Source organism: Leptodactylus fuscus, chromosome 2 (genome assembly GCF_031893055.1).
Source record: "Leptodactylus fuscus isolate aLepFus1 chromosome 2, aLepFus1.hap2, whole genome shotgun sequence".
NCBI lineage: Eukaryota > Metazoa > Chordata > Amphibia > Anura > Leptodactylidae > Leptodactylus > Leptodactylus fuscus.
The window spans coordinates 146,765,372-146,784,628 of record NC_134266.1 but is presented as its reverse complement, the minus strand read 5'-3'; the positions used below and the strand labels follow the sequence as shown (position 1 = coordinate 146,784,628).

Genomic DNA, 19,257 nt, shown 5'->3' with positions numbered 1-19,257 from the left:
TAACGGGCATTCAATAAGAGCATGGCTCTGGTAGGTCCTAATAGAAAGACTATGATGGCAACTACAGGGGCCACTGTTAGGCCACCAATTGCCACTCATTGGCACTCCACAATCATGTTGCTGGGGTACTTACGGAGCTGTCAGTTTTACTAACAGCTCCCTAAGATAACATAGTCATTATTGATCTACGTACAACAGTGATTCTATTGTCATATGAAAAATGAGATTCTTATTTATCCTGACACCAAAAGCAAAACATTTCTACATTTATTAATCCCACTAATACTGCCAGAAAGTATGGCTACACTTTATACAGTTTGCATCACATTTTTCTAAATAATGGTTGTACACTGACGTGCTTCATTAGGTCTGGTTTCATTTCTAAATATAATTTTTTTTCCTGTAAACGAGAAAAATTCAATAATTTTTCTATTAAATATTCATGTATTCGGTATTAAACATTTTAAAACTAATTTGAGGTTACTGGAAAGGAAGTTATTACAGTGTATAATAAGAACAAACTACAGTTAATAACATGAATTGTCTGCTTCATTTGTCTGTGATGGGAAGATTTTCCATATGGTATCTCGGACCTGCCAAAAACAGTTTGAGGAGATAGCCGTCATTTATTTCTGATGCTAGAAGGTAATGTTATCTGTTCACTTTCTAAACAGATTTGTAGCTAAAAAAGGCAACTGTTATATAAGTAAATTATATTTTCTCTGACCAGCAAAAGACAAATAGCAAGTGAATAAAGTGCATACAAAACTGTACCTGGACTGAGCGGAGTGCTGTGTCTGGCTGAAGCTACAGTATTTTTGGGAGTAGTAAATTGTAATAAAAAACTTTTCTGATCACATGAAACACTAGACAATTCTTCAACATCTATAGTGGACCTGAATGAAAGCATACAAAACATTTCTTTATATCACAGTGGCTATATGTATAACAAAAAAATGAATACCTGATTCAAAATGTATAGCTGTGTTGTCAGAAAACATTATAGGGAGTCTAGGAAAGTATGGAATTAGTCTTTGTTGGATTTCTATCAGAGCACTGGCGAAACTAAACCTTGGCATTAGAAGGAACCGAACACAAGGAAGTGCAACTGATTTAGAGATAAATACTTGCAATTGTTCATCTATTAATAGGAGCACATATATATATATATATATATATATATATATATATATATATATATATATATATATGGATGCCTTTACAGATGACTCGTAGACTACCGTATTTTTCGGACTATAAGACGCACTGGACTATAAGACGCACCTAGGTTTTAGAGGAGGAAAATAGGGGAAAAAAATTTTGAAGCAAAAACTGGTAAAATATTTAATATATGGGAGTTGTAGTTTTGCAACAGCTGCAAGGCCACATTGACAGGTGACCCTGCAGCTGTACGGGGATGCATAGAGCGTTTTTTTTGCGGGGCCAGCTGTACTTTTTAGTTATACCATTTTGGGGGATATCTATTGCTTAGATCACCTTGTATTGAAAAAAAACCAGGAGGTGATTTAGAACTTTTATTTATTTCATATTTTTAAAGTTTTTTTTTTTGTTTTTTTTTTACTATTTTATTCCCCCCCCGGGGGCTTGAACCTGCGGTCGCTTGATCGCAAGTCCCATAGACGGCAATACAACTGTATTGCCGTCTATGGGACATTCTGTCTATTAGTATTACGGCTGGTCATAGAGACCAGCCGCAATACTAATATAGCAGTGACAGGCCTGGGAGCCTCATTAGGCTCCCGGCTGTCACCCGAACAGGTCGGCTCCTGCGATATCGCCGCGCAGGAGCCGGCCTGCAACTTTACAGGTACGGTGCCGGTGGGGACCGGCCCCGGGGGAGAAGGGGCCGCCGATACTGACCCGGCATCCGCTGTACTAGAGAGGCGGATGCCGGGGAGGGATAGACGCCGGGGCCTGACACATCGCTGCCCTGCCCTGCATGAAGCCAGCGGCGGGGGGACGGAGGAGCGGAATAGCAGCATCACTCCTCCCGCTGCTGGCTTCATGCAGGACAGGGCAGCGATGTCTCAGGCCCCGGCACCTGTAATGGCGTCTATCACTTGCCGGCTTCCGCCTCTCTATTACAGCGGGTGCCAGCGCCACCTTCAGACTATAAGACGCACCCTTATTTTCCCCAAAAATTTTGGGGAAAAAAAGTGCGTCTTATAGTCCGAAAAATACGGTATATAATCCTATACGGAAACTTTTGGTATTTTCATCCTTTCAATATTGAAAGAGGCTGACATCATAGAAGTGGTGGCGCTTGTTTAATTTTCAGTTTCAAGCAAGAGGAGTTGTATACTTACCTCATTTGATAAAATCATGTTAGTTCATTCGAATTGTAAGTTGAAATGTGAATTTTTGATACAGTTTTACTCATATCATACAACTTTCTCATGATGTATTATATATTTAATATTACAAACATGTAGACTAGAGATGAGCGAGTAGTACTCGATCGAGTAGGTATTCGATCGAATACTACGGTGTTCGAAATGCTCGTACTCGATCGAGTACCACTTGCTGTTCGAATGCAAAAGTTCGATGCAGAACCAGCATTGATTGGCTGAATGGTATACAGTCGGCCAATCAACGCTGGTTCTTCTCCTACCTTTAGAAGTCTTCTCCGTGCAGCTTCCCCGCGGCGTCTTCCCACTCTGAATTCACTCTGCCAGGCATCGGGCCTGGGCAGAGCCGACTGCGCATGTCCGTTTGTAGTGCGGGCATGCGCAGTCGGCTCTGCCCAGGCCCGATGCCTGGCAGAGTGAATTCAGAGCCGGAAGATGCCCGAAGACGACGCGGGGACGCTGCAAGGAGAAGACTGCTTGGAGGATCCAGCCCGACCCTCACTCGTGGACTTGGTAAGTATAATTTGATCGAACGTTGCCTACCCCTGAAACGAGCATTTTCCCCACATAGACTATAATAGGGTTCGATATTTGATTCGAGTAGTCGAATATTGAGGGGCTACTCGAAACGAATATCGAACCTCGAACATTTTACTGTTCGCTCATCTGTAATGTAGACTATAAAGAGTTAAAATGTAACAGGTGTTAGGGAATGAAAAAAACGAAATCGACAAAGACACAAACAAACTATAAGGAAGAGACATATAGTCTCGAAACGCATAAGCTCAGCATTTTTTTAGGGTTTTTTTCTTTTTTCTTTTGTTTGTGTCTTTTTATTTTTTTGGATCATGGATTAAAAGTTAAATTTTACCACTTCCTTGGAGAGATGCCAGCTTCTATACTAAGTCTAAGGACTGTGTTTTTGAAGAACGTGCCTATTGGTGAGCTACAAACACCTTTTTTGTTTCTTTGTTTTGGGTCTCCCAAATCTTCACTGACATCCAAACTTGGATTGGCAGAGTGGGCCCCCAACTCACCCTGGCATGGCACAATACACTCATTGTACTTCATGCAGATACCCATACAGCATCCCAAACAGACTATGCGTCAGTATAATACTCAACAGGTTATTTAAAGAGGACCTTTCATGTCCTTGGACACATGCGGTTTTATATACTGTTGGAAAGCCATCAAAGTGCTGAATTCAGTACTCATCCATAGCTCTATACTGTCAGAAGGGGCGTTCCTTACCGCCTAGGCATGACACTAAGCTGTGAGGACCGTTTCCCCCTTCCTGACAGTACTAGTCTATGAGTCATTAGCTACACTCATGCCTAGTTGTCACTCATCTGGGAAATTTCTACCTAATTGCTATAAAATTGCCTCTAACCGAGCTCTCATTTGATTTGAATGATAAACCTTGAAAACCATAAACCAATATTCCCCTTTACCTGGTATTTGTTGATGGGTTACTGGTGGAATGCCCTGGCATACTCTTTTTCAATGTTCTTTCTCCAGTCCATGTTAGTAACGTTTTATCTGTATGTAAAGAGGTATAATGATTTCCAATTCGCAAAAATAAAGGCAACTATGCTGAAGGCTATGGAACACTTTTGATTATGTTTTTATTTAACTACATGTATATAAGGCTTAAAGTGTTTACCTTTTATTTGCTTAGAAATCAGTTTAAAGGAGAGAGAGGAGCTGAAAATATCATCATACAGCCATTCCAATGGCATACTACAGCTTGCTATGTAATGTAATGTATTATACAGTACATGCAAGCTGCAAAAGTCTGTAAGTCCAAAACAAATCGGTTCAAAAAAAAAAGAATTGATCTAAAGGTGTCTAGAGCTTTTAAATAGGGTCCCTACTCCATTCTCAGTATTTTTGGCTACATCCATAGGATATGCCATAAAAACCTGACAGATGGAGCTACCACTGTGTATGTTTGGAGTATACACAGACTTGGCAATTTATTAACCGATCTACACTAGTTTTGTTATCAGTTTTAATATTGATGGTACATCCACTAAGCATAAGTCACTTCATTACTGAATAGCTGCCAATGAACCAGAATAAGTTCACTACAGAAGAGGAATCTCTCCTTGTTTAGAAGACTGGTTGGTTCTTAGTATCCCAATAGTTTCTCCAATAACCTCGAACCTTTAATAACTGGGCAGAAATTGTACACATTTTTAATACTCCATCTGCTTTGAAAAAGATTTCACTTACCAGACCACATAATGGAGCTTGGGTGCAGACTCCATTCTCCAGATGTATTCTCCAATTCATCACACACATTCAATATCTAAATTTAAAATGTAGCAACAAAATAAAATGCTATTTAAATAAAATGTATGATGTATTTTCCAGAAAGAATTAATGTCAGTGCACATGCATTAAAACCCTATCGATATCAATGGATGAGATGTAAACATAACTCTAGTATGTCAAAGAAGTATTGTATTTGACAGAACTCCATGTCCTGTACGTTCCTTAAAATTAGTGGGCCATGGATCCTCTGATAACATCTAATATGTCTGAATGGTAGACTCATCAGAAGATAGTTTACCCATACACTGTAATATATTTGGTAGAAAGTGCTAAAGGACCCTCAAGCTAGCATAATGAGAACGGCTGAATATTTGCTCCACCAACCAATATAAACTCCTTGCAGCTAACAAGTAAACATTAGAGAAGAGCTTTCATGGCACAAGGACAGTTATAACGTGCCTCATCTTCTGTTTCTTCGACTGAAATATCAATTTCTGGTGTAAAGTAACGTGTGTCAGTGCTAACAGTGGAATCATCGGTATCTTTGGAATTGTTCTGCAAAAAAAAAAAAAAAATTATGTTAATTATGATTATATATTTAATTTAATATACACTCACCGGCCACTTTATTAGGTACACCATGCTAGTAACGGGTTGGACCCCCTTTTGCCTTCAGAACTGCCTCAATTTTTCGTGGCATAGATTCAACAAGGTGCTGGAAGCATTCCTCAGAGATTTTGGTCCATATTGACATGATGGCATCACACAGTTGCCGCAGATTTGTCGGCTGCACATCCATGATGCGAATCTCCCGTTCCACCACATCCCAAAGATGCTCTATTGGATTGAGATCTGGTGACTGTGGAGGCCATTGGAGTACAGTGAACTCATTGTCATGTTCAAGAAACCAGTCTGAGATGATTCCAGCTTTATGACATGGCATTGCATTATCCTGCTGAAAGTAGCCATCAGATGTTGGGTACATTGTGGTCATAAAGGGATGGACATGGTCAGCAACAATACTCAGGTAGGCTTTGGCGTTGCAACGATGCTCAATTGGTACCAAGGGGCCCAAAGAGTGCCAAGAAAATATTCCCCACACCATGACACCACCACCACCAGCCTGAACCGTTGATACAAGGCAGGATGGATCCATGCTTTCATGTTGTTGACGCCAAATTCTGACCCTACCATCCGAATGTCGCAGCAGAAATCGAGACTCATCAGACCAGGCAACGTTTTTCCAATCTTCAATTGTCCAATTTCGATGAGCTTGTGCAAATTGTAGCCTCAGTTTCCTGTTCTTAGCTGAAAGGAGTGGCACCCGGTGTGGTCTTCTGCTGCTGTAGCCCATCTGCCTCAAAGTTCGACGTACTGTGCGTTCAGAGATGCTCTTCTGGCTACCTTGGTTGTAACGGGTGGCTATTTGAGTCACTGTTGCCTTTCTATCAGCTCGAACCAGTCTGGCCATTCTCCTCTGACCTCTGGCATCAACAACGCATTTCCGCCCACAGAACTGCCGCTCACTGGATGTTTTTTCTTTTTCGGACCATTCTCTGTAAACCCTAGAGATGGTTGTGCGTGAAAATCCCAGTAGATCAGCAGTTTCTGAAATACTCAGACCAGCCCTTCTGGCACCAACAACCATGCCACGTTCAAAGGCACTCAAATCACCTTTCTTCTCCATACTGATGCTCGGTTTGAACTGCAGGAGATTGTCTTGACCATGTCTACATGCCTAAATGCACTGAGTTGCCGCCATGTGATTGGCTGATTAGAAATTAAGTGTTAACGAGCAGTTGGACAGGTGTACCTAATAAAGTGGCCGGTGAGTGTACATATTTATTTAATATAATTAAATAAAATCCTCCCATTGACTTCAATGGGTGCTGCTAGCATTTTTTTTCCACTAGCGGAATTTTCTGCTAGTGGAAAAAAAAGCTAGAGGAACCCATTGAAATCAATGGGAGGCTTTATTTTTAGCATGGAAAATTCCACACCATTTTCCTCCGTGTGAATGGACCCTCAGTATAGCCTAAAGGTAAACCTATACTAGTGCATGACTAGCTAATAAGAAACCACTTTTGTACATACTGTGTGTACTCTTTTAAGCCCTCAATCAGAATTAGTGTTTTATGCTAGGCAAGCACATGGACCCCATTATAGTCTATGGGGATCCGTATGTGTTTACTGCACAGCGCTTGCAAATGCATCTGGTATTCTGTTCGGGGGGTCCCCATGCGGACTCCCCGAACGGATTACCAAATTCAGATGTGAACAAAGGGATAGAGCGTCTTCTTAACAATGCACCTGGAGGAACCTTCAGAACCAGAACGGGGAAGGAGGAGTGTTGGTGAATTACCCAAAAATTCAGTGATCTATCAGTTGGGAGCTTCTAATCAACTCTGGCCTCAGTAGTGAGTCACCAGGAGCAAGTGTGAACCTAGCCTTAGCGCCCAGACAGCCAGGTATTTTGTTTTTTTGTTCTTTGGCTGTGGATTTTACAAGTGAATGCTAAACTTGGATGCCACTGAGCTGTTACTTTAGTAACAAAGTAAGAAAAAAATTGCAGCAGAATGCACTTGGAGGATACGGATGATTATAGAACAGGTCCTATCCTGCTCCGTGTCATTGGAACAGAATGGAATGGAAGCCCCTATATATGTGAATGCATAACAGAATGAACTAGAGTTTAATCCAAGCGCATTCCACTGTAATCTTGGCCCCACATTGGAAGAAAGAGTCCTAAAATAAGACTTTTTAACTGCTAGAGGTATGACATCAGTCATTACTGACATTACCCACATGTTTAGGTCCTGACAACAATTATATAACTGTAGGCAGTAACAATGCCCTATGTAAACAGGAATGCTCTACTGAAAATGAAGTGTCATGTGGTATCACAAGAGAATTTCGCTTTATACCCTATATGACTGATACTCAGGCAGATTAAATCCACCATTTTTTCTGACCTGCTAGCAATGAACATTTTTCTTACAGTAGGTTAGCACTATATAATCTTTTTCGAAAACACAACTAAAATGTGTCAAAATAAAAGAAATTCTTTTATTTTATACCATGCTAACTTGGAGTGGCTTCCTGCCTGTGGGGATCTCACAGCAGTCATCATTCTCTTGAGACTGGTATTTTCTTCCTACTTACAAAATAAGAAAACAAGATTTGCTGCACATAATCAATTCAATAGAGAATTCAGGCAGAACATTATTCAGTCATTGTCCCCCACATGCTTGCCTTTTCAAGGTGTTAGGGACTCCAGAAAACTCCCTTTAGCAACCCTGCAGTTAATGTTATGTATCTACTGGCTGCAGGGCCCTGATGCAACTATTGCTTAACCCTGTCTTAGGTTGTCCACACTGTGTCTCTGAAAAGTGCTACCGTGTTTCCCCGAAAGTAAGACAGTGTCCTACATTCTTTTTACCCCCAAAAGTCCCACTATGTCTTACTTTCGGGGTATGTCTTGGAAAAAAAATGACAGGGGTTGATGGATTGAAGCGGCGGCACGCGAGGAGCTAAGCGGCGGCCGCTTCCATACATTGCAATGGGAGCGTGCTATTCAAATAGTATTCGTTCATCTCTAACTTCAATTGTAACTTCTTACAATTGAAGTTAGAGATGCGCGAATGCTATTTGAATAGCGCGCTCCCATTGCAATGTATGGAAGCGGCAGGCAGACTTTGCCGACGGCCGCCGCTTAAAGGGATTCTACCATTAAAAGAAGTTCTTTCCTCTGACCACGTCGGAATAGCCTTAAAAAAGGCTATTCGTCTCCTACCTTTTGCCATAGCCAGCGCCGCCTTCTTCCTCAGCTGCGTCCTCCCCTTCTGTGTTGTCTTCTTTGGGCGTCATGGATGACGCATGCGCAGTCGGCTCTGGCTCGGAGAGCCTGTTAGAGCTGACTGCGCATGCGTCATCCATGAGGCGCAAAGAAGACAACACAGAAGGGGCGGACGCAGCTCAGGAAGAAGGCGGCGCTGGCTATGGCAAAAGGTAGGAGACTAATAGCCTTTTTTAAGGCTATTCCGACGTGGTCAAAGGAAAGAACTTCTTTTAATGGTAGAATCCCTTTAACTCCTCGCGTGCTGAGCGCTTCCACTCATTTCAATGGAAGCGTGCCATTAAAATGAATAGAAGCGGCTGGCACGCGGGGGGGTTAAGCGGCCGCCGGCAAAGTCAATTCGCTTTCAATCACATATAAGGCGCACCGGACAGCGCTGCGCCTTATAGTCCGGTGCGCCTTATATATGAACCTAGACAGGACTGTAAGGTGCTCATGGGTAATGCGCCTTATAGTCCTGCCTAGGTTCATATATAAGGCGCATCGGACTATAAGGCGCACCGAACTATAAGGCGCAGCGCTGTCCGGTGCCTTATGTTTACTACGGTATGTCTTACTTTTAGACATTTACTATGTCTTACTTTCGGGGTACGTCTTACATTAGCCCACCCCCCAAAAGTTCCACTACGTCTTACTATCGGGGGTGTCTTACTATCGGAGAAACACGGTATGTATCCCTATAAATGACTACCCATTGCTTATGGGTGCATCTGAACACGAGAAATCGGCTAAACAATTTGTGTTAATATGTATGAAGTCAAAGGGGTTTCCTGTTTTTTTTTTTGGATGGGCCCTGGACCCTGCATAGATCAGCTGTTTGGGACTACTACCAAGCTACATACTATACAGGGTAAGGAGCAAGAAGCAGAGAGCTCCATACAGGTATTAAACCCCATTTGTGCATACCCATTTTTTTTTTTACCAATGGTCTGCAACCACTATACTAGTCTCTACAATGGATCAGAATTAGAATTTTATTACATACAGGGTTTTCATTAGTAATTCAACACTACAATTATACAACAACATTCCACAGCAAAAATCGCGCAATCAAAATCAATATTCTCACAGTACTGTGCCTAAGCCAGTGCCATTGCTACTGATCAAAAGTCTGCTCTTTATGCTAATTGACCATGCCACATTATATAGTCATGGCTATGACTTCTCTAGGCACAAAAGTTGCCACTGTGTGATATCACGTAGCCAATCAGCTATACTCCAATCAGCATATAGGAGCCGATCTACCAAGAAAGGCGCTTTCCACACCGGTCTCATAAATCCCTGCCCATCGCATTTGTGCCTAAACTACGAAGAAGTGCACTCCTCACCATAAATTAGACACATCCATCTGGGTCAGAGTACTTAAACAGACAATTACACCAGCTCTTTTTTATACAAAAATTCTGACTTGCACAAAAAAAAACTATTATTTTAAAAGTTTGCTGCTGGTGTTTTGGTGCTGTCATATGAGTAGTGACTGATAAAAATATAGCAGTATCTAACAACAGATAATTTGTCTACATGTCTGCCATTTGCTTTCAAGTCAGAAAGGAATCTTACCTGCAAAATGGTGAAATAATTTCTCCAGTTCAGATTCACCGTCCTTACAACAAGCCTGGTTACTTTTCTGCTCTTCACTGGTCTGCTCGCTTTCCTTATCACAGCTATGTTCACACTGTTTCTTATTCTGTAAGCAATAACTGCCTGACTTCACTGTGTGGGAGATAAACAAATAACTTGGACTAGAAGACTATGGGCATAACATAGCATGAATCGGAGGGCAAACTATTTGCCTAGTTCTATTAGCCCATAAAATACTACTTATAGTTAAGGAAAGTTTCTAAGAAGGCAATCATGTTAATATATAAAATATTAATAATGTAAATAAGAAATTAGAGCAGATTTGTGGTAGTCATTTTAAAAACCCATTCATTTCAATGTGTTTTTAAAGCAAACCACTAGTGTCTGCATGGAGCCTCTCCGCTGTGAAACCGTTTTTTTTTTTTTTGTTTTTTTTTGCATGGACACAAAGTCCAGCATGTCTGACTTTGTGTTCGTGAAAAAAAAACAAAAAAAAAACCTGTTTCACGATGGAGAGGCTAGTTATGGACACTGGTGGTCATGACCGTGGCAACCCCTTAGATGCCACGGTCATGAGTGATTGAGGCATCTAAAGGGTTAACACTCACAATTGGAGCATAACTCTGTTACTTACTGCTGACACCTGCTCTAGATGTCATCCACTAAACTTCTGAGCAGTGAACCCTGCTATGAGAATATTTAATCGATACGCGTAGAGAGAGTAGTTATTAACAGCGCATCTAGTGGGAACCCTATAGAATGGCATACTAATCAAGAGGTCAGGGACACTAGTTATGTGCTTAAATGTCAAGTTAACTTTGTGATTGAGCGGACGCTCTAGGGCAGTGTCAATAACATCAGAGCAGCAGGGGGAAGGGGATATTTACCCTATACAACATTGGTATTAGTTACATTATCAGTGAGGTCATCAGGATTTAGGCACTTGATTAGTGCTAACTGTCACCTGATAAGCTGTGGTGATTGTTCCCCCAAGCTGAACTACCCTATAGTATTTAGGAACATTGCAAGAAGGTTACATTATTATAGTGTTCCATATTTGCTCATTGAATCTATTATTCTATTTTAGCCCTAGCTACATTGTTAATAGGATTTTAGCTGACCATGTTAAACATTAAAAGTTATGTTTTATGCTAAGTGTTGTTTGTTATTTTTTGGGTAGGTCTTATTTTTGGGGAAACATGGTAATAATTATTTGAGGTGTTCTAAAAATGATCTATTTGTGTCAGCTGTGTGCAGAATATTCAGTGTACACAGTGTATAAGATACAGGATCACAGTGCATTTTCCTGTCTCATACGTGTAATTGTTGACAGGGTGAAACCTGTTGCAATAGTAGACAGTCTGAAGATGTTTCATATATCCCATAAGAATACGCTGACTCTGCAGTATGAATTGGTGGAGTTTTATGTCATGGATCTATCACTTGCTGCCTGTGAATAGGATTCCCATTATTTTTGCAAATCTACTGGAAATAATGTTAAATGTAGGCTACATTGGAGGAACATTAAAGGGAAAAAAGAAACAATATGGTAGGCAAATCATAAATGACACAGCAACTAAACATTTATACTCACAAACTGATTTCTCCTAACTATGGAGAGTGGGCCACAGTTTTATATCCTTTATCGTGACTTTTATTTCACATCTGATGTTGGATTATCCTGGTATTATCATTCTTTGTATAACAAATACATTTTTTACATGTTTGAAAATAATGTGATACGTGCGTATCACATTGAAAGCAATAGGGAAAAAAGCAGCCCATTAATTTCTAAGGGGAGTGCACGTATGCCGGCTCCCATAGAAAGCAATGGGATATGTTTTAACGCCGCTGAATTGGAATGTGTTACATGTTCAGAATCAGTGAGCGTATACTCCGTGTGAAGGGGCCCTTAGTATTAGTTCACACGTAAATTACATGTGGCTTATTTTGGCACCGGAAAAAAACGTTTCCTAATTAGGAAGCGATTTTTGGACCTTGCCCCGCTTCTTATGGAGCATTTTTTTGTAAAAATCACTTCCAAAAGGTTCCAGGCGGTTTTCCCATCCTTTAAGGAGAACGGGCTACAAAAAACGCGTTGCGTTTTTTACCGCACGTTTTTTGCGCGTTTTGCACTTCCCATTCACTTCTATTGCTTTCTTCAGGCGGAAAATGCCTGAAGAAAGGTCATGTCGCTTCTTTTCTCTGCTAGCAGAAAAAAAAAAAAAAAGCCAGCAGTCTACATAGACTAACATTGTATGGAGGAGGATTATGACGTGGATTCCGCTGTCAAAATCCTCCTCCATGTCCCTGTGTGAACTAGCCCTAAGGCTTCCCTAGGGGTTAAAAGAAATAAACTGGAACACCCCCTTAAACATGGCAAATGTGAACAAAAACCAGAATGAGAGATCAATGCATATTGAACAGAGTAGCATGACTTTTATTCTCCATGTAATTCCCATAGCTTTAAATAATCTTATGGTAGAACACAGAATTCAGTAACATGGTCACCCTATGAAAAGATAATGTTTATATGATTATGCATGTTTTATTGTCTTAGTTACAGGTACTGTAAAGCATACTTTTGGATGACCTAAAAATCTAAAACTATATGAAAATATGATTATTTCTTTTACTATAATCACATTCCTAATCCATACTGCTTCGTTTGACAGTTAGAGAGTGACACCCTGTGGACATCATGAGAATTTCTAGCAGTTTAAGCTTATCTTGATACTGTGGCAATGGGGAAGGCCATGAATAGATGCACTGTTTATCACAATCTCATTTCAGAAAATTTCACTGCCTAGGATAGAATTACATTATATGTTATACAATCTCTTCTATGTGAATTATAATGTCATACTATTGATATTCTAGAATGGGAGATGTTAGGCCTCCTTCATACGACTGTAGTTTTGATCCACAATTGTGGTTCCACGATTGTGGATCAAAGTACGGACACACACATTTCTATGGGCACATACAAACATCCGTAGTTTTTGTGGCTGTGTCAACTGGCCACAGTGAAGAGCCACAAAATATGGGGCAGGTTCCGTATCTGTCCTTATTTGCGGCTTATTCCATTCACTTGGGTTAGTCAAAAGCACAAATGGCACACACAGTGATCTGTACACTGAACATGGTCATGTAGAGGAGACCTTAGTTTGTGGCATATCAGACTCAGTTTTCGTTAGTCTGAGCACAGATTTACCTTTTAACTGAAACAAGGCAGAATTTCTATGTACTCATGAAAACTAGAGATGAGCGAACAGTAAAATGTTCGAGGTTCGATATTCGTTTCAAGTAGCCCCTCAATATTCGACTACTCGAATCGAATATCGAACCCTATTATAGTCTATGGGGGAAAAATGCTCGTTTCAGGGGTAGGCAACGTTCAATCAAATTACACTTACCAAGTCCACGAGTGAGGGTCGGGCTGGATCCTCCGAGCAGTCTTCTCCTTGCAGCATCCCTGCGGCATCTTCTGGCTCTGAATTGACTGCGTATGCCCGCAGTACAAGCGGACATGCGCAGTCGGCTCTGCCCAGGCCCGATGCCTGGCAGGGTGAATTCAGAGCCGGAAGACGCCGAGGGGAAGCTGCACGGAGGAGAATTCTAAAGGTAGGAGAAGAACCAGCGTTGATTGGGCGACTGTATAGCATTCGGCCAATCAATGCTGGTTCTGCATCGAACTTTTACATTCGAACAGCGAGTGGTACTCGATCGAGTACGAGTATTTCGAATACCGTAGTATTCGATCGAATACCTACTCGATCGAGTACTACTCGCTCATCTCTAATGACAACCTTTTATCTTCTCTATCTGATAACCTTTTTTTGGTTTACCAGTATCTTTGCTCCAAACATATATGGCTTTATTGAAAACAGATTTATATAACTTCTGGTCTCCAAATTAAAATTAACAAAAAAAAAAAACGGTAGCAAAATAAAAATATGAAGCACTCACAAGACTTACATGAATTACAATGCAGCAATCCCCTTTCAAACTTCTTAGCTGGCCAATATGGAGCAGAAACTAAACTTGAAAACCTGTGCAAAAAGAAATAAATATATATATATATATATATATATTGTGTATATACACAGTTGAAACCAGAAGTTTACATACACTATATAAAAAGACACATATCCATGTTTTTCTCGCTTTCTGACATGAAAATCAAAATCTGACATCAAAATAAATCATTCCCATTTTAGGTCAGTTAGGATTACCAAAATTATTTATATTTGCCATATGGCAGAATAATGAGCGAGAGAGAATTTTTTAAGGCATTTTTTATTACTTTCTGCAAAGTCAATAGTTTCACATACACTAAGATTACTACGATTTAAACAATTTTGGAAAGCCCATATGATGATGTTATGTATTTGGAATCTTCTGATAGATTATTGGCAATATGGTTCTCACCTGCGACCGTGTCCGCTTTAGGCAATCCTGCTGGGTTTTCGTCTTCTACCCTGTGAAAAGTCAGTTTTCAAACCCATTCACTTGAATGGGTTAACAAAGTGACCGCCTGTGAGCATTTTGTGCCTGTCCATGGCGAAACCGTTTTTTTTTTTTTAACCAGACACAAAGTCCTGCATGTCCAAAAAATAGCCATGCTACCTTCTGCTCAATAGCACTCCTTGCTTTGGCTCAAAAAACCACAATAATCAATTGTAATATACATGTCTAGAAAAGCAAAATATGAAAATGTGCAAAGGTGACTTAGGCTGCATTCACATTGTGTTTAATGTGTCCGTTTAACGCATGTACCATGTTTTATTCTATAACAGGTAGCAAATAAAAAGGGAATCCAGGCAGATACAACCAGAAAAAGGATTTTTTTTTTAGTGAATGGAGGAGCTACTGTATGTGGATTTCCAGTGTATATGTTAAAGAGACACAATAAATGCAATGTCAAGCATCTTTGATATGATAGATAGATGTTGAGTTAAACATTTTTAATAAGTGATAGATTATTTGCTTTACTTATAAAACAACGTATATAGTGAACTCACTGGTGTCTCATAGTATCATTATCATCTGCTTGACTATTCTGAGAGCTTCTCTTAGTTAACTGCATGAAATCCTGGGAGGATGATAAGAACATATTTTATTGTTAGTGGTTGTATTATTGTAGTCATTAACAAAACATCATTTTCCCCTGGGGTAAATTAGTTTCTATGTAATGACCAAAGCATAAGCTATTATTTTCTCATATTCTATGAGGCATACCTTTATAATTGAATCATGGTTAGCTGTACATATATGTGACTGAACAATGACGTGAAAAATGCCTAATAAGCAGTTTATCATGGGCTCTTTTCATAAAGGAGTAATACCAACTAATATACAGTCCAGTCACATTAATATGACCACCTGTCACAATCCAGAACAACCACCTTTCGCAGAGTGGACTGCTGCGAGACGTGCAGGAAGAGAGAAGATGCTGTGATGATGTTCACTGGGATATTGAGCCATGCCAACTCCAGTGCCGTGGCCAGCTGCACTAGGTTGCGCGGTTGTGCATCCATGGCGCGAACAACCTGATCAAGGTGGTCCCACAGATTCTCAATTGGGTTCATGTACGGGGAATTTGCTGGCTAAGGGAGTACGGTAAACTCATCCTGGTGCTCCTCGAGCCACGCACGTACAATGCAAGCTTTAGGACATGTCGCATTTTCCTGCTGGTAGATGCCATCATCCTGAGGAAAAACATTTCACATGTAGGGGTGAACATGGTCCGCAAGGATAGATGCCTTCCACAATGATGAGTGCACCCAGATGGCTGATGACTCGTGCCTTCTGCAATTGGTTATTTAACGTTAACGTCAAAAGTATGTGGTGGTCACATTAATATGACTGGACTGTGTACTTAAAGTATTAGGTACCTGGCAGACCTCCTGAATGTCTTATATTGGTGTATTCAAAAGAAAATTGGAATAAAAAAAAACAAAAAAACAAAACAGAAACAGGTAAACTACATTAAGTCTATGGCATTGCCATTCAACAATATCTTATTTGTAAATGTTACCTGACCAGTAGATGCTTTTTCATGAGTATTCCCTTTAAATGAGAAAAGGTCAGGACACTGTTCTGCCTTCTTTGTGGCCTTCTGCACTTTGTCTACAACAATCTTGCTTTGTATTCTTCTTATTTGTGATGAGATGTCAGTTCTGCTGTAGGATGCGCCTCCAGGAGGTATATAGTGGGGCGGAGGGCCTTTAGCAGACCCTCCAACATAATATTTGCTCTTGAAAAGTGGAAGCACATGATCAGTCTCATCTATGCCCTTGGGAGGAAAGTCATTTTCTGTTCGGCAGGTATTTTTAGACTGGTTTTGTCCTTCTTCAGCACCAAGTACAGTGTCGTCCCCTTGCAAAAACTTTTGAATGTACAGAAGATTGTCAAGAGAGGATTTGGTATTTATCTGGATTGAATGCAATCTATTATCCAGTTTTAGGAGTTCAGCTTGCCAATTTTCCTCTGTTTCTGAGCTCCTAATATCATCATCTTCCTCCTCTGAATCCCAACTGGTACCTGTCTCTGAATCACTGAGTACTGCCAATGACATAGATGGGCTGCCAGTATTTGGTTGGTAGAAATCCCTAGCCCTATTTTGACCTGTCTTCTCTAGTGGGTGTAAGTAAGCATTCATCTCATCGGTTTGTTCTACCATATCGCACAATGTTTCAGTCTGTGACTCCACAGAAGAAAGAGTTTTGCTTGAACTGTAGCTAGAATTTACTTTTTCTTTATAAGACAGATCTGTAATTGCTTCAAATGTGTCTGAACAACAAAGCAAGAATTGAGAGAGACATTGTTTAGTACCACTGGGCTGTGATCGTTGGCTCAATACACACATCTTCCTTCTGGTTATTAAAGGGGTTGTCCAAGAACTAGAGCAACCGGCGGAGGTGTAAAATAAAAAAATACAGACATAACAAATTCTTATCTGTCCCCAGCAATCTGTTCATCTGTTTGGTCTTGGTGCTTTAATATCAGAAGTACTTGCCTCACATGACGGCTGAGACCAATCCGTGGCCTCATCACTGACACGCGTCACAAATTCTTTGCAAGCAATCACTAAAGTCACTAATTGGTCTCAGCAGTCATGTGAGGCTGAGGAATTCTAGCATCTGGGCACAGATAAGGGCGGGTTCACAGCTCTCCGCTTTGTGGGTGTACGTCTTCTGTCGACAGGAGATAGAAACCCGGCAGTCAGTGTCCGCCCGTGAGCGTTTTGTGGTTCTAAACGGTGAAACCGTTTTTTGGTTTTTTAACCGGACACAAAGTCCTGCATGTCCGACTTTGTGTCTTGTTAAAAAAAAATGGATTCGCCGCGGAGACCAGAAGACGCTCACAGGTGCTCACGGGTGGACACTCTGCAAACCCATTCAAATGAATGGGTTTGAAAAGTGACTGCTGGTTTCCGTCTCCAGTCCAGTTTCTCAGGCAGAAGACAGAAACCTGAAAGCGGAGACCTAGCGCAGGTGTGAACCCGCCCTGAGTAAGCTTTAGTTTTCTTATTTTATATCTCCCCTGGCCTCCTGAGGGCTTGCTCCAATTCCTAAACAACTCCAATAAATAATCTTATACCAAAGCCACCTGTATGCTTATTAAATTATTTTTTTGAATAATAACAATAATAATACATTTTATTTATATAGCGCCAACATATTCTGCAACATTTTACAAAATGAATTTTTTAATGTATTATTTAAAAAAAACATAAATAACTATAATAAGTAAGATACTATAAAAAAGTACCTGGTAGAATTTGTTGCCCTGTACAATACACTTTCATATCTCTTCCTGCCTCAACAACCATGGGAGCATGTTCTGTACAAGGGACTTTGTCAAGGAAGTTCTGTAGGTAAAACCATTCATTACAACTTGTTTAGAGTAATGTAGCAAGTGCACAAATACAGAACAATGGAATATTACTAATGAACACTATAGTAAGACCTCTGCCCTACAGGGACCTTTCCCTCAGATGGTGGTCACAGGTAATGCGGTAACGGTTGACTCTACAGTGTTGTGAAAACGTATTTGCCCCCTTACAGATTTACCTAGCTTTTGAACATTTGTCACCCTTAAATGTTTCAGACGATCAAACAAATTTGTATATCAGACAAAGATAACCAGGGTGAATACCAAAAGCAGTTTCTAAATGATTATTTCATTTATTAAGAGAAAAAAGCTATCCCAAACAACCTGGTCCTATGTGAAAAAATTATCTAACAACATAAAGTAGGTTAAAAGATCTCAAAAAGCAACACATTATGTCCTGATATAAATAAATTCAGGAACAGATGAGAAACAAAGTCATTGACATCTATCAGTCTGGAAAAGGTTAAAAAGCTATTTCTAAGGCTTTGGGGGTCTAGTTAACTACAGTGAGAGCTATTATCCATAAATGGAGAAAACATGGAAGAGGAACAGTGGTGAACCTTCCGAGGAGTGGCTGGCCAACAAAATTGCTCCAAATCGATGACTGCTCCAGGAGTTCAACAGAGAACCAAGAATATCTGAAAGGCAGCAGGCTTCACTTGCCTCAGTTGGGGGTCAATATTTATTATTTAATAAGGGGGCGTTCACACTACTGTCGGTGTCCGACATGTAGTGTCCGCTCCTAGTGTCCGCTCAAAATCTGTCACGGACACTAGGAGCGGACACTAGATGTGTCCGTGACACCTGTCATTCACTTGAATGGGCATCGGGTGCGTTCTTTTGCACTCCGTGCCCGTCCTTCCCTGTCCGCAAGAGAAGATGTCCGACTTCTCAAGCGGACAGAAAAACCCTGCATGTCGGGTTTTTCTGGCCACTTGAAAAGTCAGACATCTTTACAAACGGACAGGGAAGGACGGGCACGGAGTGCAAAAGAACGCACCCGATGCCCATTCAAGTGAATGACAGGTGTCACGGACACATCTAGTGTCCGCTCCTAGTGTCCGTGACAGATTTTGAGCGGACACTAGGAGCGGACACTACATGTCGGACACCGACGGTAGTGTGAACGCTCCCTAAGAAAGAGACAGGGAAAAATGGTATCCAAGGGTTAGTTCCATGAGTGTCAAAAACATCTTGATAATCCCCAAGACTTGTGGTAAAATATTCTGCAGACTGAGACAAAAGTGGAACATTCAGGTAGGTATGCATTCCATT

General features: G+C 40.7%; 1 protein-coding gene across 1 annotated transcript in view; it reads right to left on the bottom strand.

Moving 5' to 3' along the window:
- Positions 1 to 15,103: 15,103 nt before the first annotated feature.
- Positions 15,104 to 19,257, bottom strand: part of TEX14 (testis expressed 14, intercellular bridge forming factor) — a 78,368-nt gene continuing 74,214 nt past the window's right edge. The window contains exons 14-16 of the mRNA XM_075263118.1: positions 17,860 to 17,959; positions 16,124 to 16,878; positions 15,104 to 15,178 (exon numbers count right to left, since the gene is read on the bottom strand). Of these exons, the coding sequence (XP_075119219.1) occupies positions 15,104 to 15,178; positions 16,124 to 16,878; positions 17,860 to 17,959 (930 nt within the window). The remainder of the gene's footprint in view (positions 15,179 to 16,123; positions 16,879 to 17,859; positions 17,960 to 19,257) is intronic.